The 23,861-nt window shown below is 32.7% G+C and overlaps 2 protein-coding genes across 3 annotated transcripts; one reads left to right on the forward strand and one right to left on the reverse strand.

The window, feature by feature from the left end:
- Window positions 1-5,513: 5,513 nt before the first annotated feature.
- LOC114418398 (protein BPS1, chloroplastic-like) lies at window positions 5,514-8,609 on the reverse strand. 2 transcript variants are annotated; one of them, XM_028383704.1, is made up of 3 exons: window positions 8,462-8,565; window positions 7,528-7,736; window positions 5,514-6,798 (listed from the first exon to the last, which is right to left on the reverse strand). In XM_028383704.1, the coding sequence occupies exon 3, from the start codon at window positions 6,784-6,786 to the stop codon at window positions 5,722-5,724; it is 1,065 nt and encodes a 354-aa protein (XP_028239505.1). In that variant the 5' UTR covers window positions 6,787-6,798; window positions 7,528-7,736; window positions 8,462-8,565; the 3' UTR covers window positions 5,514-5,721. The 2 variants fall into 2 exon arrangements, with proteins under 2 accessions (XP_028239505.1, XP_028239504.1); XM_028383703.1 differs by lacking the exon at window positions 7,528-7,736 and having other exon boundaries at window positions 8,462-8,609.
- A 10,067-nt stretch (window positions 8,610-18,676) lies between these two features.
- Window positions 18,677-22,015, forward strand: LOC114418400 (probable serine/threonine-protein kinase At1g01540). The gene is made up of 7 exons (XM_028383706.1): window positions 18,677-19,516; window positions 20,326-20,430; window positions 20,536-20,658; window positions 20,750-20,920; window positions 21,070-21,199; window positions 21,311-21,520; window positions 21,638-22,015. Exons 1-7 carry the CDS (start codon window positions 18,936-18,938, stop codon window positions 21,803-21,805), a joined length of 1,488 nt encoding a protein of 495 aa, XP_028239507.1. The 5' UTR covers window positions 18,677-18,935; the 3' UTR covers window positions 21,806-22,015.
- Window positions 22,016-23,861: the final 1,846 nt, after the last annotated feature.

The raw sequence follows: 23,861 nt of genomic DNA on the forward strand, positions 1-23,861 counted from the left end.
ACTTTACAACAAGCAAATACAACACTGATCCAACTTTATAATTTTAATTCTTTTATTCTAACTCAAAAGTTATACCGATTCCCTTCATGCATTAACATATACTGAAGGTGAAGGAAAATATATTTAATTAGAGTTTCAAAAATTTTATTTTTTTTATAAAATAAATTTTATGATATTCATTCAATATTATCAAGATTTTTTTAAAAGATGTATATTAGAATTCATTAGTTTTAATTAATATTTTTTAAAAAACTTATAAATAGTCTCTTAGCATAATTCTATTAACATTTTTGTTAACATAACTATCCAATGACGCATGGATCCTATGTGGATGTCATGTGTTTAGTTCGACATTTGAGACACTTGACAAATGTTGGATCTTAGCATTGCATTGAACATGGTTTCCTTTTTGATATCTTTAACACAAACCTTTTAGTGAAAATAAACAATTTTTAGAGTTGGATACTATGTAAGAACTTGGAATCAACGTACACTTTGATAAAATGTGTTTTTGGTACTTAAAAATTTAACATTTTTTTAAATTGGAAAATAACACTAAGATGAATGTGCTGGGAAAGGGGAGCGTGAAGTTACTGTAGAATGGAGTTAACTTTGTTTTTCCTAAGGTATATTATGTTCCAGAGTTGAACAATAATCTCTTAAGCATAGGACAGTTGCAGGAAAAAGGTTTAGCTATTTTGATCAAGGAAAGGATGTGTAAGATTTTTCATCCAGAAAAGGGCTTCATAATTCAAACCAACACAAGTGCTAATAGGATGTTTTTTTTGCTACCTCAATCTCAAACATCCTCTCAAGAACAATCCAATCAGTGCCTTCCAACAAAAACTCAAAATTTACCCCATCTTTGGCATACGAGGTATGGGCATTTGAGTTACAAGAGTTTGAGAACATAGTTGTCCAAGAATATGGTATGTGGACTTCCTCATCTCCCTATCTCAAATATGACATGCATTGATTGTATCAATAGGAAGCAACACTGTGATCCCATCCCAAAGAAGAGTACCTGGAGAGCAACTTAGAAGCTAGCACTTATTCATACAAATATATGTAGTCCAATCACACCATCATCCAATAGCAACAAGAGGTATATTTTGTTGTTCATTGATGATTACAGTAGAAAAGCATGGGTATATTTTTTGGTGGAGAAGTCGGAGGCTTTAAATTCTTTCAAATACTTTAAAACTATGGTTGAGAAAGAAGTAGATATGTTTATTAAATGTCTTCGTACTGATAGAGGAGGAGAATTCAATTCAAATGAGTTTAATCATTTTTGCAAAGAAAGTGGGATCAAGAGACAGTTAACCACTGCTTTTACTTCGCAACAAAACGGCATCACAGAAAGGAAAAATAGAATAATCATGAACATGGTTCGCTCCATGTTGTCTGATAAGAATATTCCGAAAACCTTTTGGCCTGAAGTGGTGAACCGGACTATCTATGTCCTAAATAGGTGTCCTACATTGGCAGTGAAGGATATAACACTAGAGGAGGCTTGGAGTGGAGTGAAACCCTCAGTTGATCACTTTCGGGTCTTTGGATGCATAGCACACACCCATGTTCCAGAAGCAAAAAGCACTAAACTTGATAATAAAAGCCTTACTTGTGTACTGTTAGGAGTTAGTGAGGAATCAAAAGGCTATAAGCTATTTGATCTAGTTGCTAGGAGAGTTGTCATGAGTAAAGATATGATTTTTGAAGAAAAGTGGTGGGATTGGGATGGAAAACAAATAGCAATAGATATAAAATGGGATGAGTAAAAATGAAAATGAAGAAAATAATGACAAAGAGATAGGAGAGACTTCTGATGAAAGAGTTGGAGATGTTTCTAGTGAGAGTGAGGGAGTCGAGGCAACCTCGAGAGAGGCAACCACCCACATGGATGGATGGGTGATTATGTTAGTGGTGAAGGTTTATCTGATGATGAGGTTCATATGGCATTGATGGTGTCAACTGACCCATTATGTTTTGAAGAAGCCGTGAAGAGTGCAAATTGGAGATTAGCCGTGGACAATGAAATCAAATCCATAGAGAAGAACCACACATGGACACTCATTGAGCTACCTGATAGGGCCAAAAGAATTGGAGTCAAGTGGGTCTATAAAACTAAATACAATGAGCATGGAAAGATTGATAAATACAAAGCTCGTTTGGTTGCTAAAGGGTACTCTCAAAAGCATGGAGTGAATTACACAGAAGTTTTTGCACCAGTGGCAAGGATGCACACAGTAAGGATGATCATTGCTCTAGCTGCACATAAAAATTGGCGGATTTTTCAACTAGATGTCAAGTCAGCTTTCCTCCATGGTGAGCTAAGTGAAGATGTTTATGTGGAGCAGTCAAGAGGATACGAAAAAGAAGGTAGTGAGCATTTAGTTTACAAGTTACACAAAGCTTTGTATGGACTTAAACAAGCTCCACGAGCTTGGTTCAGTCAAATTGAAGCACACTTTATTAGTGAAGGATTTCAAAGATGTGACAGCGAGCAAACATTGTTCACTAAGAGAAGCAAAGAAGGTGTTTATGTTGATGATTTAATTTTCACCGGTAATTGTGAACTCATGATGTCTGAATTTAAAAACTCTATGTTAAGAGAGTTTGATATGTCTGACTTGGGGAAAATGAGGTTTTTTCTTGGAATTGAAGTGCTGCAAAAGTCTGATGGTATTTATATATGCCAAAAGAAATATGCACTATGCACTGGAGATTTTGAGAAGGTTTGGTAAGATGGAAAGTAATTCAGTGGGCAGTCCAATAGTTCCAGGTTTCAAAATAAGTAGAGAAGGAGATAGAAACTTTCTTGATGGAACATATTATAAGAAGTTAGTAGGCAGTTTAATGTACCTCACTGCCACAAGACCTGACATGATTTTTGTCACCAGTCTCATAAGTAGATTTATGGCAAAACCTTCACAAACTCATTTGTAGGTAGCTAAAAGAGCACTTCGTTACTTAAAAGCAACTGTGAACTATGGGATTCATTATGAGGGAATGGTGAGCTGTTAGCATTTACAGATAGTGACTATGCCGGAGATGTGAAAGATAGGAAGAGCACATCTGGTTATGTGTTTCTAATGAGTTCAGGTGTTGTCTCATGGTGTTCAAAAAAATAGTCTATTGTAACTTTATCCACCACAGAAGCTGAGTTTGTGGCTGCAGTAGTCTGTGCTTGTCAAGGAGTTTGGATGAAGAGAATTTTAGAGGAGCTGGGACAATCTCATGAAGGTTACAAAACTATAATGTATGATAACAGCTCAACCATCAAGCTGTCTAAAAATCAGGTTTCATTTTTTAAGGAACCTTAGCAAAGAGGGTACAATTGAGTTAGTTCACTCTGGAAGTCAAGATCAAGTGGCTGACATAATGACCAAACCATTAAAGCTTGAAGTTTTTTAGATGCTTCAGAAGTTGTTGGGAGTATGTGAAATTCCCGATATAAACTAATTGCTATAATTTAGTTTGAGGGAGGGATTGAAGGGGTTCAATGCAATACTTTTTCTGTTTAGAATAATATGCTGGTTACCGGGAATGTCCTGGTCCTTAGGGATATTTTTCTGTTTAGATACTCTTTCTGTTTAAGTTTATCTATTTTCTGTTACCACTAGCCTTTATTTTTGCTAAGTATATGCAAACCTGTATTGAATGGCTATTTAAGCCAGAGATGCTGCTAATAAAAATCATCATTCAGTTAAGTTCTCTGAGTTTAGTTCTCAATTTCAAAACATTCACTACATTTACAATAACTACCTTAAAAGTTATATCAATCATGATTTCTAATTGGTTAACTATATAGAACTTTTTACTCTGACAATGTATAAAAATTAAACTCAGACTAGTATGATTGCATGCCACTGATCATCCAAAAAAAGTGATATATGATAAAGGGAACTCAACATTCAACAACACAACACAGGCATGGAGAACATCCACATAAACCAAAAACAAATAAGAGTAGAACAAAATAAACTGACCCACCCTCCCTTCAGGGGAACTCTACATCCTTTGTAGAACTCTCTCAAAAGCATGCTTTCCAGTTGTCTCACCTAGAGCTGCTATCAAATCCGCTCTTCGAGGGTCCAACAATGCCCCCACCACTGAACCCACTGCCACAGCTGCCTGATGCCATGCCTTCAGCCAAATTCTACCACCTTCTATCATTGCAAATAACTAACTACCCTTGCCGATTTGAACTAACACAAACACATCATTATTTTCGGAAAGCCAAACAAATTCATCAATTTTGATTCAACTAATGTTGAGAATAAACAAAACCAAATTAACGGGAATGATCAACATTAAGATTAACAATAACAATGACATTAACATTAACAAGAACGAGAAATATGAGGAACCAAAACCTTTAGTATGGAATTAATTATAGGAACCTTAAAAACCATAAAACTTGAAACAACAACAGCGAACTATCAACCACAAGTCTAAAAAATTTACCAGCAAAAAAACGTCAGAACATGAAAACCTTATCGAACACTTTCGGCGCATGAAACCAAAGAAAATCATCGATTATCGGATTAATTACCAAAATGACAGAGAAAAAGAAGCAAATAATAACCCTAATTACTTCGGGAAGCAAAGAAGCATAGAGCGAAGGATGATTGAAGAATCAAAACGAGAGGGAAAGTTTAGAGAATGAAGAAACATTTGTCTTGCCTTATTTTACCGTCGAGGGAAGGGACACTGCACACGAGGGTTATATTAGAATAAATAATTAATTTAGTATCTCAAATTTATTCTCTTAACATCTCTAAAACAATAAATTTATGTTCACCAAAAAAAATAATTATAGAACTAAAATTTTTAAATATTCAATATTTATCGGTTCTTTTGCTGCAAATATTCATCAGTGAAATCCTTATATTGGTATATTTTACTATTAACTTTTAAAGATGAATTTTTCAACTTTTTATGAATTCTAATACTACTTATATGTTATTTTAGAAACTATCTAAGAAAGAGAGTAGTTCTTTAATAACGAAATTGAAGATTTTTTTTTCTCCAAATTTGTTTGCATATTAGAAGTCATTCCTATTTTAATTTTATTATTTTTCAACAAATTGTTAAAATAATTTTTAATGAGTTTTACTTATTTACCTGGAAGGCAAGTTAAATAATGTGTAGCTTTTTAAAAAATAAGTTAAAACTTAGTCGCAAATTGTATGTTTTTAATTTTTATGAGCTAAATTGTACTGGTGTAGTTAAAGTAAACATTTTTATGAGCTAAATTGTACTGATGTAGTCGCAAATTGTATGCTTTCGAATTGAAAAATTCTCCGCTTCTAATAATATTAGACTCTTCTGTTCTCGTATCCGCAAGTTATTATAAATTTATAATTTATTATTTTATTTTATTATATTATTTACAATTCGAATCTATAAAACTCAACAAGTCTACATAAACTCTCTTATTCTCTCCGTTCCAAATAGAAAATATACCATCGTTAAGTAGTGTGATCTATTTGATTGTGAGAGATTTAAAATAAGTATTATCCCAGTCCATCTTATGATAAAGGGCCATTCGAGCACACACCAGCGTTAACAAAGATCTGCATTTTGTAATTGTTTGACATTACACATAACATCCCCACTCATATACATTTCGGCTAAATACTACTAAAGACCGAAAATACTACTAATCCTACAAAGGAACACCCCCCCAAAACCTACCAGAGTTAGGCTACTGCATAATTAGTGAACTACCTGCATGTCTCTGTTACGGCCTGGGGAACGATCATTTACAGTTTTATCAAACCTCACAGAGCTGAGCAAAGTATCGCGACTAGTCATAACGGCTTGAAAAAACCCATCTACTCCCTTTGCAAGAAGATCAATTCCTTGTGAAAGCTTCTCAGCACCCGCACGTAATTCCTCAACAGTCTTCACAAGCCATTCTGTCTCAACGGTATCTACACCAGCTTGGATAGTAGGATATAATATCTTCACAGAGGCATCAACCGCTTCCAACTCATTCAATACAGTAAATTTACCACCAGAAAATCTAACTCTAATTTCCTCATTTACAAGATCCTGCAACCTTCTAAAATCTGGAGCCCATGAATGTATGTCGGCCACATTCAAGTCTGATAACTTCTTTGACGAGCCAGAGAATGCTGCAGTAAACACCCTGCAAATAAATACAGTCTCCACCTTAACTCCATACATAGCTTGCATCAAAACCTTTCCTTTGGCAGAATTTTTAACCTTAGGAAGATCAAGTGAGCCCACAAGATTATCTAACATAGAACTACATTTCTCAATTCTAGGGTTCCTAGAACTAACATGCTGCCTCCAATCATCAAGTAGGGAACATGCCCGAAGATACTGCTTTGAAGAGGCAGAGTCTAAATTGTGCAGTGCACACTTAAGAGGAAGGTTTCCCTGGTTCAGACGTGAAAGCTCAGAGCTGAATGCATTGCAAATGTCTAGCAACTTTGAACTTATGTCCAAGTACACATCAATCCATTTGTCCTCCCAATCACTCACAGGAAGCTCAAGGGCAGTCATAAGGGTCCGTATGTCATTGTGACTTTCACAAAGTGACTTCATAGCTAAAGTCATCCAAGACAAGGTGAGGATTTCATCCTTGCTTTTAGGCATAAGATTTTTCAGCCTCTCTGCCAATGTTGCCTCAAAAGCTTGCAACACTGCAAGAAGTTGTGGAGACATGCGAGAGCCTTTAGGTGATATCATCCGAAAAGGATTTCCAAAAGGGAAGAAAGATCGGGAAGGGTGTGGATCCTGTGAACGGCTCATTCTAATGTTTAACTGTAACAAAGCACAAACAGAAGGCGAGATATGTTAAACTTACAAGATTTAGGTGAAGGAAAAGAGATAATATGTGTGTACACACTACACAAATAGTACATAATATATTAAACAATCTCAACACATAACAATATTAAGTGTTATTTGTGCACAAAAATTCATAATACACCTATACTTTTGAATAGCCTGTTTCAAAGTAAAATCTAAATTAAATATGAAACTCTGACAATACTACCAGAGGCAGTATTACATAATTATCAGTCAATTAGCCACAATAAACAACATTCCTTTGCGATTACAATAAACATTAAGCTCTTTCAGTATCCAAGTTGTTACAACATATAGTCATTTTAAATGAACTGCACATTGATAGTAAATCATGGCAAAGTCCAAAGATCACAACCATTAAAGAAACACATGACACACACAAGGATTTAGGGATAAAACTGTAAGAACTGAACCAAACTTCTAGAAATTGGTTTTGTCTAATCCACTTTTTTCACTTCAAATAAATACTGTTATTACTTACTTTATATGATTTGGTGGACTAATATTTAACCAAACTAACCAATAGTTCCTAGAAGCTGCATTTGACAAGATCTATGTTCACTTGTGACTGATCACTTCATATATCAAAGGTGAAATTGACTTTCAATATTAATAACCATTTCTCAGCCATTGAGACCCTTGGTCATTGCCATCTTAATCATCAACATTAGACAACTCTACCTCTTCTAGCTTCCAGATGTAGAATTGGCCACCAAAAGTTTAAGGTAGCACACAACAAATCCGATGTCTTGGTGAGCAAGTGAGGGGCTTGATCAACACCACTAAACCAGCTCACTATGATTTCATAGACACCAAAGATTTCAACATTTTTGGGTTCACTTGTTAAGCTTGGCATCATACACCTGCTGGATTGCTTGCCGTGAGATTCACTGGAAATGGTTTACATTAGTATGTGTCGAGAAACAATTAGTTCCAATTATCCTTGCTTTTTTAAACTGTTGTCCATGCTATCATCTTCTTTGAACCATATTGTAAAGGTCCACCAAACCAAAAACTAAATCTTACAAGATGTAAACCTTAAAGAGAATCAGAAATTAGCAGCCAACTAACCAAAATTTCCTAAAGATAAAGGGTTTAAAATTTTAGTCTTCATAATTTTCACTGGGGGACCAAAACCTTGTGAAGTTGTAATAACCAATCACAAAATATTATTGGGACCAAAATTCTGATAAGGGAAAAACCATAGCGTCTAAAATTTACCTTACCTAAATAAATAATTAAAAAAGAAACTAGAACAATAAAATAATAAAATCCAACCTTCAATCTCAGTCATAAGCATGTCCAGATCTATAAGTTAAAAGTTAAAATTTCAAACAACAGCAGCCAAATTCAACAACGCAAATCTCAAAATTCATTGAAAGAAAAAAAAAAGGTCAAACCATCTAAAACTCATCAAACACTTTTAGATCGGCGAACTAGAAACCGATTAAACCGAATAAAATCACCGATTACCAAATTAATTCGCAAAAGGCACCGATTATGAAATTAATTCACAAACCTGACTACAGTTATTCTCACGAAATAGAAAATAAGAGCTTCTTTTCTTTCCTTATTCCTTAGGAGAAATCAAAGAAGAGAGGGTGAAGAATTATACCTGATAGAGAAGAATCAAAGAGAAGAGAAAAGTTTCAGAGAGATTCGAAGGCTTCGTCTCTTTGAAAGGTTCACAATTTTGGGGTTGGTGGAACAAGAGGTCTTGATAAACTTGTGGTAGATGAGAACGGTGACTGATAAATACACCAGGCTCTCCTGATTTCTCCGTGAAGGGAGACACGTGGGGTTATTTTATTGGCCTGTCACGTTTTTGGATACCTTCTTTTACTTTTCTTGCTTTTCCACTCGGTAATCAAGGAACATGCGCTACCGAGAAGCTTCTGATTTTTCTTTTGTTAATTGAACATTTCAATATTTCATATCATTATTATTGCTCGTTTTGAATTTGTTTTATTTTTTGGTTTTTTTTGCGGATCATTAGTGGTTTAATTATTTGTTTATTGACAATTTGGCGTGATTATTTGAAAACTAAGAGGGTGGCGGTGACCGTTGACCGCGATATGTTACCTAACTTGTTACCGTTGGATCAGATCGAACGGTTGTTACGAATTGAGAGGTTCATACGCGTTCTTGGATCAAGAAACGTTAGCAGTGTGGGCCCATCCACATACAATGCAAGTTGGCACATTTGAAGCTACACGGCAAGAGGAAGAAATTAGCAGGTAGATACCCTAAAAATGCAAGTTGGCACATTAGAACTTACAAGGTTGCTCAATGTGTTTGGACTCGTTTTTCTCCTTGTTAAATCACTTGTTTAGTCTCTAACACTGGTATGGAGAAAGAAAAATGAAAGAAAAGAAAGTAATAAAAAAGGGAAAAAATAGATAATTTTTAGGTTATAAAGAGAGAAAAAAGTAAATAACATATATTTAAAGTTAATAAATAATTTCTTCATCTTTCATGTAAGAAACAAAATAATCATTGAGATGAATAAAAATAGAAAAATTAATTTGAATTAATAATGTTGTAAGTTTAAATTATATTTAAAAAAAAACTCAGAATTAAATTGTTTGAATATTCTTTTCGGACACAAAAATAAATATAAAATGTTTTGTATGCTAGTGTCAAATATAAACAAATATACCTTATTTAATGAAATTATATTCAAATTATATAGTTGGTTTAATTGAGATTTTATTTTTAATAACTTTTTTTTATTTCTAGGATGGATAGTTTAGAGAGAAATGAATATTTCTTAAATGAAACTAATGCAACTAAATATTTTTAATTAACTTTTTAATTAGTATACATTAGTTTTTTCATATATTTAAAATTTAAGGAAGTAATGATTATATTTATTGACACTACATGTAATTTAAGGAATGATAATTTTTAACTTTGAGTGTGCTTACATTACTAATAGATCAATGAACATGTCAATTTGCATGAGAGATGAGTGAGTATCTCCTTAATACATTTCATAATAAATTAAGGGTATAAAACATTAACAATTAATACTTCTAAAAGTGGATTTATGTTTCTTATAAATAAGACAACAAAATACACTATTTGTTTCGTAAGTAAAGTATGAGAGTGATATTTTATTCAAAAATATTATTTAAGTATAAAAATTTAAATTATTAATAATGTGTCCATTAATTTTGGTTTGTAATTTGAGTAATAATTTAAGTTGTTGTTTATTCTCTTTTCTATTCAATTTGTGCATATTGAAATTTTAGGTGAGACTAACCTTTTCTTTCTTTTTGGCCTTGTTTTTGTGTTGGAAAAAGGGAGGAAAGGTTTTTAAGAAACGTGCAATCTTCTCATTTCTTTTGATTTTCCTTATCTTTCTTAAGTATTAGGGTAAAAAAGGGTGATATTATCATTTTAGGTGCAATCTTCTCATTTCTTTATGTTTCATTCTCATTTGTTTTATAATTCACGCAACAAAATTAAATTATTATTCTTATCTTTTTTGCCCAATTTGGGCTGATTGAATTTTATCTCGAACAATTTTTTTTCCTTTCAGGTCATATTTTTGTACCAACCAAGGGAAGGAAAGGTTTTTTTAGAAACGTTCTATCTTCGAATTTCTTTTTGTTTCATTCTCATTCTCATTCTTGCACAATAAACTTGTAAGAGATGGATGATGTTGTCATTTTAGATGCAATCTTCTCATTCTTTTTGTTTCCTTCGCATTTGCTTTATAATCCATGCAAGAAGTTAAGTTGGTGGTTCTTCTTTTTTTTTTGTCCAATTTAGACAAAATTGAGAATTTAAGTGAGACCACTTTTTCCTTCCCGGTCCTATTTTTATGCTTACCAAGAGGAGGAAAAGTTTTTAGAAGCGTTCAATCTTCTCATTCCTTTTTATTTTCTTCTCTTTCTCGCGTAACAAACAACGGGTAAAAAGATGAATAATGCCATCATTTTAGGTCCAATCTTCTCATTTCTTTATGTTCCCTTCCCATTTGCTTTATCATCCATGCAACAAGTTAAGTTGTTATTTCTTTTTTTCCAATCTGGGAGGATTGGGATTTTAGGCAAGACCATTTCCCCCCTTTTTAGTCCTATTTTATGTCTATCAAGGTGAGGAAATGTTGCTAAGAAATGTGCAATCTTCTTATTTATTTCTCTTTCTCGCATAACACTCAATAGGTAGAGATGGATGATGTTGTCATTTTAGGTGCAATCTTCTTATTTCTTTATGTTTCATTCTCATTTGCTTTATAATCCATGCAACAAGTTAAGTTGTTGCTACTTCTCTTTTTTGCTCAATTTAGGCGAGTTGAGATTTTAGGTAAGACCACTTTTTTTTTTCCTTTCAGTCGTATTTTTTTGCCAACCAAGGTAAGAAAAAGGTTATTGAGAAACGTGCAATCTTTTTATTTCTTTCCACTTCTCTTTTCTTTCTCAAGTAATAAACAACTAATAACGACAAATGATATTATCATTTTAGGTACAATATTCTCATTTCATCATGTTTCCTTATTATTTTATTTATAATCTAGGCAGCAAGTTAAGTTGTTACTTCTCTCTTTTGTCCAATTTGGATAGACTAAGATTTTAGGCCAAATAACTTTTTTCCCAATCCAATTCTAGTTTTGAAAATTGTGTAGTTGAGTGTTTTGAAATTGAAAAAAATGAAAAGAAAAATGTTATTTTAAAGATTAATGTAATGACGAATGAACCAAAGAAATTAAAATATTTTTATTTTTATTTTATATGAAAATATTTTGTATGGATTTTTAATTGGATAATTAAATAATGTAATTGATGGTACTGTAATGGCTGTAACTTTGTAAAGAATATATAATATTTTTTATGCGTTAACCTTAGCCCACTAACATAACAATTCATTTCCATTTTTTTAGCCTTGACAAGCCAGCTTTCCAATAAATAAGACAAGTTAATTTTTTTTAACTCACTTCTTTCCTGCAGGTTGTTCCCATCCCACCTTGTTCCCAACCCATAACCTAAGTATATTCAACAATAATGTGAAATGTAAGAATAATCAATCTTGATTATATACTTATATATGAATAATTAAAAATATTTTAGTTAAATTTAATCTTACTTATTTATTTGAATTATATGATTGTGATTTACTTTGTCATACACTAATACTTGACTGCATGCTTTTTTATGTCTTATATGTTGGCAAGAGGATATTTAAAAAGAGTTAAATTTTGGTGAATTGACAATTCTTACATGTTAACTAATAAAAAAAATCATTTTCAGCATGAACTTTTGAATAATTATTATAAAATTCAGTAAATTTGTTTTTTTTTTTTATCCTATTCAAAAGTTTGTGAGCCAAGTTTATGAAAATTGCTTCCTACACCTCTATTTTACTACCTGCACCTCCTTATTTAATGAAATCTCAAAATTGCCCTTCCTTCTCTTAAGTTTGTATTACCCTAATAAGTATCTCCACACCTCCTTCTTATTCGATGTGTAGTCGTGTGTCTCCAACTTGCAATACAAAAATGCATTTACTTTTTCAGAATAATTGATCCGCTAGTATTTGTTTACAATTATGGAGCATCAATCTGTAACGTATTTTATTTATTGCGCTCCGGATTCAGTTTTCCAGATCACGTATTTATTATTCTCAGAAGCATCAATCCGTGGCATATTTTATTACTCGGGAAGCATCAGTTTTTGTTTATTATTCTCCGGACTCAGTAATCCGAATTGGGTATTTATTATCCGGTCTCATGATTCCGGAAAGGTTTAATATATTATCCGAGAGATGACTTGTTCTTGAAAAACAAAAGATAATTATATTTATAATGTAGTAAAAGCAACAATATACACATTAAGAGATCTAAACATAAATAAGTTATATATAATGATGACAGCAACAACCACATTCCCATCAAGAGCAACTTCAAAATTGCACACCAATACAATTTCTGATTTCCAAACTTCATCACAATGCCAAATTGTCTAACATTATAAATGAACCATTATGGCTAGCTAGTTTCCTTTGACGCAAGCCATGTCATATTCTCCTGTAATCTTTACCAACAGGCTAGATATACACTCACAAACATTATATTCTAGATATAATTTTCAAACCATAAAAATATTTTTTTATAATATAATATGACAACAGAAACCAAAGATAAACCAAGAACAACTCGTTCCCTGCAACTGATATGTGTCAACTAGAAGCAACACATGCTCTTGCGTCTACCTTATCTATACTTTTTGACGTGAATTTGTAGGCTATCCAAATCACATCTCAAAATTAATTTTATAAGTGCTCCCTCAAATACACAGTAAGCCATAAACCCGAATATCAGCAATTAAAAAGGAATTTACTCCCTTAATAAGCCATTTGAATGAGTGAAAATTTTCAACTTAGTAAAGTACGTAATATTAATAAGATTGACTAGATGCGTCTAAATCTAGTTTTTTTTAAACTCATCCATCTCTTTCATTCAATTACACTATTATGATCGTGGCATGTGTCAACAAAAAAAAAAATCCACTTTTTTTAAATATGTGTGAATTTCCTACTTTGTACAGTGTAAACTACATAATATTAAAAAGCATAGTAGAGTGTAGCTACTAGCTACATGCATCTAAATTTTACTTCTTTGAAACTCATCTATATCTTTCATTGCACTATCAAGAGATAAAATTATATAATAAAATGAGTGATGTGGTCAATTTTGACTTCATTGGTAAAAAAACAAACTGGAATATGGATGTTCTACATAATCCTATCCATTCATTTAATAATAAACACTTGTATGGCCGAGATATTACTTGCATTTTGTTGAGAAGTAAGTTTGAAATTGTAAAAAATAAACATTTTAGTCCTTGTGGAAATTGGGTTGCATCCACAACCTTCCATATGTCGCCCTGACCTTTTTCTGACCGATATCATCGGTTCCAACTGTAGAACTTTCATTTTCAGAAAGCATGATTTCATCACCAAATTATCCACATCTCAGTAATACTTACGCATGAATATCACTAAATGAGGCTTCCAACAAACTTAAACACATCTTTATATATACTGTTATCATAATGTAAAGCATTTATTATTTTTAGTTTTATTGATAATTAATCTTTATTTAATAAGATTTTTACTCCCTACTATCTTTTACCATCTGGATGATCCAGGTGTTTGACCTCAAAATTTTTCTTAAAAAATCTGAACTTAGTTTTCTTCAAACCAATATAATGTTGATTTCAAGAATATATATTTGATCAAAAGCCTGAATAGCACTAAAATGAATTATGTGAAAATAAAATAACTCATTATTATTCGAAGCAACAAAGGCCCAAATAAATGCAGTCTAGCTAATTTTCAAGTACTCTCTGTCTCTTGGTTTATTGGTGGTGAAAGCTTGGTTGAATCTTGTAGTAGACTATATTTGATATCCCTACAACAAAATGAATGTGTGGCTAATATGGGGAAGTGGGTTGAGACTAAATGGGTTTGGGATTTTCAGGGGAGAAGGAATAGATTTATGTCGGAGGAAATGTTGATTCAAAGCTTGGAGAATATTTTTGCTCCCATCAATGTGTCGCAAGTAGTTTCACACGAGGATGTGAATGGCGGAGGTGTGGGAAATGTGTTATAGGTAGATATGAAAATTGTTTTTAAAACAATTTTAAGTCTATAACTTGAGAAAAAGAAAGAAAGAGAAGAGAGATAAGTAATTAATTTAATTGATGATGTAGTCTAATAAGAAAAGAAAGAAAAAATAAAATTGATGATTGAATGTTTCAATTTTTTTTGTCAAAACGTAATCAATCTCCATGGATATATAAAAATATTGATAGCTTATTTCCTGGTACAGTGGAGGCACATTATTGGCAACGTGACATGTGCTGGGAATCGAAGGAGAAAAGGCAGGTATTGAAATTTGTGTGGGTTTCTATCATTTGGTGCATGTGGAAAGTTAGGATTAGGAGCAATTGTATATTTAGAGGAGGTATTTTTGAGGCGGGTATGGGAAAATGTTTTTTTCTTAATCAAGACTCTTTTAATATTTCAAGAAAGAGAAGTGTGAAAGATATTTTAGTCATAAAATTATTATTTTTTTATCAAAAAGTAACAAAATAGTTTTTTTTTTTTATCATGTAAAGGAGGTGAGTGCTTATAAGAGAAAAGAATAGTGTAATGGAGGAGAATGTAAACAATATTTTAATAATAATTTTTTTCCTAATAAAAGTTAACGGAGCTTTGCCAAAAATTTTAAAAGTGGAGTAAGATGTGGTATGTTTTTAGGATTTAATTAATATACATTGATACAATAAAAATAATTACAGCATCAACTAATCATTAAATGTCACATTTTAAAATAAACTGAGTCTTATTATCACAATTATCTTACAGGTTACACATTTTATATATTTTAATGGATCGGTAGTATAAAAAGTTTTATGATTTATAATATCTTTGAAGTCACATATGATTGATTGATAACTGATACTGTAAAAAGTGTTACAATAAACAATGTAAAGCAATTAAAGTCATATTTTTATTTGTCAAGGCAAAAGGAATGTGTATTTTTGATATAGTGATAGAGTAAACTTAACGAAACAGGGAGTGAACATAACAATCCCTTAATCCGAGCATTGCAACAACAGACCAAATGAATGTAATCTTTACATGCAGTCTAATTTTCAAGTACTCTATATATGGCCCATCGACCCCCAAAAAAGTACTATCTGTTTTGGTAATCTTCTCAATTTTCAAAGTTGAACCCAAAAGGAAATAAAGTTACAAATCTGTCGGTGTGGAACGATAAAATGATCCATAGTCTCTGAATTTTTTTTATAAGAGCATTTTTGAATTGCAAATTTCCTCTCTCATAAACTGTGATCAATTTCTTTTTTAATATTATGTAGTTGCCAATAGAAACAACTTCTTCTGTTACGTTAGACACTAATGATGTTTAACAATGCTTATAAAAAAACAAGTTCAATAGATATAACTTTGAAACTTTATAGGGAATTTGATCTGGGCGCAAACTTAATGATAGTAGTTTCAGTAGGGGTTAATTGGGTAATCACAAGGGATCAATGGGACAACTAGGAAAAAAAATACCTGGGTTAATCTCACTGTGTATCGATTTTTTTTTATTAACAAATTATGTTTCTTTTGTCATTATGATATTAACGTGAAATATTCATCAAATTTTGTTAATGATTAATCTTTGTTAAGAAATTTGATTGATTATTTTTAGTAAAATTTCTTCTCTCAATCACGTGTTAAACTTGAGACCTTAAATAGGTTGAACTAAGATCACTCAGACTAATAACTTGTTGGTTAAGAAATTAGAGTTTTAATAATTTACATAAAACATTATATTTTAATTTATTGTCACCATTATAAAAATAAAAGACTTAATTATCAATTTGGTTTCCGAGTTTTTAAAAGATTCAATTTAGTCTCAAATTATTTTAAAACAAATCAATTTGATATTTTTCATCAAAGCTGACTTCGTTAGGATCCCAATTTTCAGTGGATTTTGTTTATGAACAATGGTGGTTTTAACCACCACTAGATGATGTTTGTTTCTTCTCTTCACTTTCAATTTGCGTTGCTTTGTCCTCAAAAAACTTTCATAGAGCACGGTGGTGATACAACGGTGGTGCAACAGGCGGGATGGCATAGTGGTGGCGGAGGATTAAGGTGGTGATGATGGAGTTGGTGTGGTAGGTGAGGGTGGGGTTGGAGCACCGACGTTGGGGTCTAATGGTGGCGTGATGGCATAATGGTGATGGAGGGTGTTCGTTTTGGTGGGTTAGATCAAGACTTGTGGGTGTTGTTTAGGTGGGTTAAGGTGGTGGTGATGGAGTTGATATGATAGATATAGGATGGGACTCGAAAGCCAACGTTGGAGGCATGGGTAGTGACGACCAAATTACAAAGTTTAGAGCTAAAAGTAAAGAAGAAGAAATGTGAATCATTTTATCTATTCAAGGAATCAAGCTTAGACCACCAACTTGTCATAACTTAATATAAAATCCTATTACAATAAAAATTCTCCTATGAAAATTATATTTTTATCACCTAAAAATTATTCTGAAACATGAAACTTTGAGAGAGAGACCATAATTGTATATGACTTATGTTTGTCTTAAAGTTTTAGTTTCAATATTTAAAAAAATAATAAAAATTGACAATGATAAGTAAGTATACAAGTTTAATAACATTAACTATATAATATATATAATATAAATTAAGGATAATTTAGTAATTATATTATGAGGTACAGAGACGAATATGGATTTGGGATGGATAGGTATATACCCATACATGCTCCGTCCCCATAAAAAAAAAATCAGATATTACCTCATAACCTTGCTTGTGCTCAGTCAAAGTAGAAGGGTGAGTGTGGAGCGGTACTCGTGTCGTGGCTAGGGGTTTATTGTCATGTCTGTTCGTTGGAAAACAAAAAATCACACCCTGACAAAATATTTTGATTTACATAATTTAGATTTTTTTTGTTGAAGGCCATATAAACATTACTGAAATTATAATCTTCACATAATTTTCAATTGAATCAATAAATAAATTTCCATTTTCATTATTACCAATACTATAATTTTAAACTTATTATTCAAACTCAAAAGTGACCAATAAATGTTAATTTTGAAAAATTATATAAGAGGACACAGAATTAAAATTATCTAACTATTAAAAAATTTAAAAACTTGTATTGATTTTATTTTTTTTATTCAAAGTTTATCATGTATTTATTATCTTTATAATGAACTCATGTAATTTAAAATATTTTTTAATAATTTATTAAATCCTATAAAATCTTATAAATCTAAAAAGTCATTTCAAATCTTATGAATTCATATATTATAAATCTATTAAAATCTTAATTTCAAAAATCTTTTAAAATAATCTTAAAAGTTACAACATTTTTAAAAAGTTTTTAAAATTCATAAGATTTTTGATGTAAAAAATCTTTTAAAATTTTAATCCAATAAATCCTGTTATTTATTTTGGCCACATGAAAGTTCAAGACAGATAACCTTGTAAGGCTTGTATTATACTCAGGTTGTAGTGGCAGACATGCGGAGGATCGTAACCCTAAATATTAGCATAAAGAATTGATCTGTCTTGCATGAGACAAACTGATTTGAGTCGACGAAATTACTCACAAGATTTCCTTTTTTTAATATTTAAAGTAGTTATATGTCTAATACTCAAACTTAAAATTACTCCTTAGAACAATATAATAATTAATTAATCATTCACGACGCATCCAATACTAAAAAAACATACTACACCAATTCTAACAACATGCTACACCATTTATTATTGACATAAAATTTTTTGGAATTTCAAATTTTTTTTCTCATTTTTTACTCAATATTTCTTTTTCTTAATTTTATAATTTTTTAATAAATTTTAACCAATAATAAAATATATATTACAAAAATACTGTATATATTTTTGCTCTTCAAAACTTTAGAATCATAACCAGCCTACAATAATTTATGTAACAATTTATATATAACTTTTATTTTCTCTCTCTTCCTCATTATCATTATACAAATTATAATATAGACTACAAGTGAAAGTGCATGGTTGATTTGACTTGATTTTGAATATATTTTTATAAGTTTATTTTTATACCGAAAAAAAATTATAATTAATTTTAAATTTAAAATTAATTCTGAATTAAAATAATTATGAGTAATTTCTATCTTACATCCAAAATTTCATGAAGAATTTTACAATAAAACATTTAAACACAAATCCCTTATTTGAAAATAAATTTAATAAACACAGATGTAATTGTATAAATAACCTTTGTAAAATTTGATGAGCAGTCATGAAGGTATTACTATAAGCAGCTTCTCCCACGGGCCAAGTTTCCCATCTCCAAATCCAAAACCTGCCTCTTAGGAAAAAGCAGAGAAACTCACACACACAATAAATAAACAAACCAACTTATCCTCCTTCTTCTCACTCTCTGGATTCGATTCAAAAGAAAAAGCTTATCCTCTGTCACTCATCTTCTTCTGCCAAAACCAATGCCACCACCCATTCTCTAGTTTCTAACACACTCTATTTCAACAACCATGTCACTATACGACGCCGCTTTCGTCGACACAGAGCTCTCCAAACGCACTTCCATCTTCGGCCTCCGCCTCTGGGTCGTCATCGGCATCCTCGTCGGATCCCTCATCGTCATCACCCTCTTCCTCCTCTCCCTCTGCCTCACCTCCCGCCGCCGCCACCACCACCACCATCACAAGAACCCCCGCCCCCGCCACCCCTCCACCACCCTCCCCACTCCCCCAATCTCCAAAGAAATCCTCGAGATCGTCCACGTCCCCCCGCCCCCCGACACCGTCCACCTCCCCCCTCCGCCGCCGACAAAACCCGACCACCCTCGCTCCGCGGCGACGGCGGCGCTGTACTCGAGCGGGGAGAGCAGAGCAACCGCGAGTGCGTGCGAAACGGCGTCGTCGCTTGGAAGCGTGGGCCCCGAAGTGTCGCATCTCGGGTGGGGGAGGTGGTACACGCTCCGAGAACTCGAAGCCGCCACTAATGGGTTGTGCGAAGAGAACGTCATCGGCGAAGGTGGCTACGGAATCGTGTACCGTGGCTTGTTTCCCGATGGCACCAAGGTTGCTGTTAAGAACCTTTTGAATAACAAGTACGTTTCTATAAAAATTCAAATTTTTTTATGCTTCGGTTTCATGTGGTAATTTTAATTCAACTTTAAGTGAGGTGGCTACATGGATCACGCATCACAAGATGTTGTTGGACTCGGTTAAAGATTAAATTTTTAGACAAAATGATAATTGAGTTTGTTTTATTTATTTATTTTGGGGATTAATTGGGGTGGCTGAAGAATAAATGAAGCTTCTGTGATCGTGGTGTCTACGTGAATTGTTTTCTTTTTCTTTTTTAATTTGATTGTCTATGTGGTTCTTTGGTATTTTGAATCTGGCATTGGAAAAAGGGAAATGATTTATTTTATTTTATTTTTTTGGTTTTGGGGTTTTGAAAAAACAAAATGGTAAAAAAATTGCTGGGATTGAGCTAAGTGAATGGTTGTGTTAGTTTTTGGAATGCGGCTTTGCGTGCCTGAAGTAAAATGATGTTTATGGTGAACAGTGCAAAAAATTGGGTTTTTCTTCTGTTTTACTCTTGCTGCTACTGTTTTGTACTTTTTTAACCTGATTTCTTTTTTGAGTGTGTTATCCTTGTCTTCTGATGCTGGGTGTTGTGTTGTAAAAAGTCACTTACTTATGTGAAGGAAAGAATCGTTTTCCTTTTTGGCTCCTTGTTTTTCACTACTGAACTGATAATGTGGTTGTCACTTTCAGTAGTTTTTGTACTGTCATATGTTGTTGGGTTTTTCCATTACTTTCTTTCTTTGATTACTTACTGTTGCTGTATAGTGAGAATAATGTGATCTTGTGATTGTCTTTCTCTGCTTAATATTTAACTGATTTTCAGGGGCCAAGCTGAGAGAGAATTTAAAGTTGAGGTAGAAGCAATTGGTCGTGTGCGGCACAAGAATCTTGTTAGGTTGCTTGGATACTGTGTTGAGGGGGCATACAGGTATATTTTTTTTGTTTTTGAACATTGAAGCTAAAAAAGTTTGTTTGGTTTAAAGAATGTGTAAGATTTGAACTTTGAAGTATGTATTCAATATTCATATTGCAGGATGCTTGTGTATGAATATGTTGACAATGGGAATCTAGAACAGTGGCTGCATGGGGATGTTGGACCTGTAAGTCCAATGACATGGGATATCCGAATGAACATTATATTGGGCACGGCAAAAGGGTACTATATTCATGATCTAGCATGCATACACTGGTATACATGTCAATGCTTGAATTGTTTTGATCACAGTGGTTTTTGTATATCTTTTCAGATTGGCTTATCTTCATGAAGGTCTTGAACCAAAAGTTGTCCACCGAGATGTGAAATCAAGCAACATACTCATTGATCGCCAGTGGAACCCAAAGGTTTCTGATTTTGGGCTTGCTAAGCTTTTGTCAGCGGATCATAGTTATGTCACTACTCGAGTGATGGGGACATTTGGGTTAGTATGGTTTAACTAAGCATTTTCCTATCTATATTGCCAGTTATAATTAATTTCAGTACTTGTAAGAGCAAAATGTGTTATTAGTTATTATTACTCTCAAATTTATGGTACTCACTCATTGGTTTTCTCCCTTTCTCTTTCTGCAGTTATGTTGCACCAGAGTACGCGTGCACTGGAATGCTGACTGAAAAGAGTGATGTGTATAGTTTCGGGATACTTATCATGGAATTAATTACTGGAAGAAGTCCTGTGGATTATAGTAAACCACAAGGAGAGGTTAGAAATCATCACCTACACACTCAACAGTTTTGAGATTGTTCATTTTATACTTATCTATGCAGTTCTTTCTCTCGTTTCTCCTAACTGTGAAAGTTGGAATTATTGCAGGTTAATTTAATAGAGTGGTTGAAAAGTATGGTTGGGAATCGAAAATCTGAGGAAGTAGTTGATCCTAAGATTGCTGAAAAGCCATCTTCAAAGGCTCTTAAACGGGCTTTGTTGGTTGCTCTTCGATGTGTCGACCCTGATGCAGCAAAGAGGCCTAAAATAGGACATGTGATCCACATGCTCGAGGCTGAGGACCTCTTATTCCGTGATGTGTGTTCTTTTCCCTTCTCAAACTTTACATTTTAGTTGACTGAACCAATAATAAGAAATTTCAATTTTGCTGTAATCTGATGCTTGTGGTTTTTGTTTTGTCCTTCCTGTCTGTAGGATCGAAGGACTGGAGGAGAATCCTCCCGTTCCCATCGCGATTATCAACTAGAGCATAAGGACTCAAAATTAGATAAAAGGCAGATAGGTGGAGAGATCACTGATCAAAGTGAAGATGACAGTACTACTAGTAGTAGACTGCACCCTCAACCCCATAGATCGAGATAACTGTAGTATGATAACTGAAAAGCAATGTGTCATATTATCTTTCTTCCTAGTAGTTTGCCAATATTTATTTTTACTTGAATGATGAAAGAAGCAATTAGTTTTCCCTCTCATTTGCATAATGTCTTCAGTTGTAACCTACCTCAATTTGGGATTCTTTTGTATACTCTGATTCATTACTATAAAATTCAAAATTATTTGTGTTTCTCTTTACAAGATAAAGTTGGATAAGCATTGCACAAAATTGGTACTCTTCCCATGTGGTCAAAATATGTTATCAACCACCTTTGTCTCCCATATTTTGTTTTTAGCATTGCATCCTGGTCCCATCATATGTTCGATAGCATTTCATGAGTGCAATTGGTGGGTCCAGTTAGATGCTTCTGAGCACTAGGCCTACAATCCAACTACTTGATGGAAACAATTTCAATCTGTTAACATCATTGCCAACTCCATAGTTGGATGCTTACGAAGAAATGAACATGCTGGCTAGCTAATCAATATCAATTGTATCTTCACTTCTTGTCATGAATGCTTACATTTCCCAAATGGAACAACAGGCACTGAGGGCAGGGAAGTGTGCAGGAACTTGGTCATAGGTTTTGGTTTCATAGTCAATGCCAGACTTGCCAGTACACACTCTTTTGTCATTAGAAAGCAACCGGCACTGATTGGTGCCTTGATTATGAGTGTATCTTGGGGACACCCTTTTTTGTCTCTTCCTGAATTCTTCAATGGTTATTTAGTTTCTCATTTGTAAATTTCTCTGCACTTTGGAGCCTGACATTGACATGGAATCATGGATTAGTAATAATCATAACCACCAACAAAGCTTTTGTAAAAAATGGCATTTGTCAAGGTACAATGATTATTGATTTTTGTCAACTGTGGACCCTTTGAGAATAAACTAACATTGTTTATCCTGATATTTCTTGCTTTGTTATTTTTATAGCCTTTCCAAGTGCAAATGGGTAATCATCCCATATTCTTAACCTTTCCATTCTCATAAATATCCAATTACGTGTTAGCATCATATTTAGAGATAAGCACTTTCAATGTTTTTGTTTTTGCCTTTTAATCTCAGAAGTCGCTTTCGAGCAGAAATTGTTGTATATATACACAATAGTGGTTGGTGGTAACCGGTTAGACTTATTAAAACTACACGTAACATACTAATGAATTCTGTTTCATGTGTAATCTATTTTTAAAATAATAAAATGGGCCACGGAGCTAAAGTGGTATATTTTAATTTCTCTAAAAAAGTGAAATTGTGAAGAACATAAAAGGACTTCCTATTCTGCTTTATTGGTATGTCAAATGTTATCTTAATGTACCCAAATGGTGTGCAATAACCCAATCAAAGTTAAATAATTGCATAATTCTTTTTTGTTTCATGGATTTTTATATTTTAAAATTAGGATTTTTAATAACTGTACTTATTAATGAATAAAATACGGAAATCACTTTCTTTATTTAAAAATAATTTTCATTTAAGGTTTTATTCAATTATTAATAAAGTCATTCAATAACTTTAATCATAAAAAAATATAATAGCATTTGATTAAATCATTTTTTACTTTCTTAAAACTTTCTCTAATTATATTAAGTGGAGATATAAAAAAATAAAAAATATTTTCTCAATTTTATAACGTAAAAGTATTTTTAATCAAATTAAACCTTCTAAAGCTATAAGCATTTCTAACAAAGAATCCCCCCAAAAAGATTGATTCCCCCCCGCGCGGAAAAAAAGTAAATATTTTCTCTCTAGTATGTTCAAAGAGACAACTCTTTTCAAATGTACTATAACTTCAAATTTCCGGACAATGTGTCATAAATTTTTGGTTGAAGAAGCGTGCACTCATGTGGTGTTTATAATGGCTCTTTTCTTTTACGCGCACGCACATGTATAAATATAAGGAAAATATCAGAGATCATAAGTGATAGTAGAAGTTAATTTTAATCATATAGTTATATGCAAATAGTTAAGTTACTTTAATTAATTTTAATTAATATAAATGGTTAAGCTAAAAGTTTGAATCAATCTTATATTAATTTAATT

Source organism: Glycine soja, chromosome 7, assembly GCF_004193775.1.
Source record: "Glycine soja cultivar W05 chromosome 7, ASM419377v2, whole genome shotgun sequence".
NCBI classification, from domain to species: Eukaryota; Viridiplantae; Streptophyta; class Magnoliopsida; order Fabales; family Fabaceae; genus Glycine; species Glycine soja.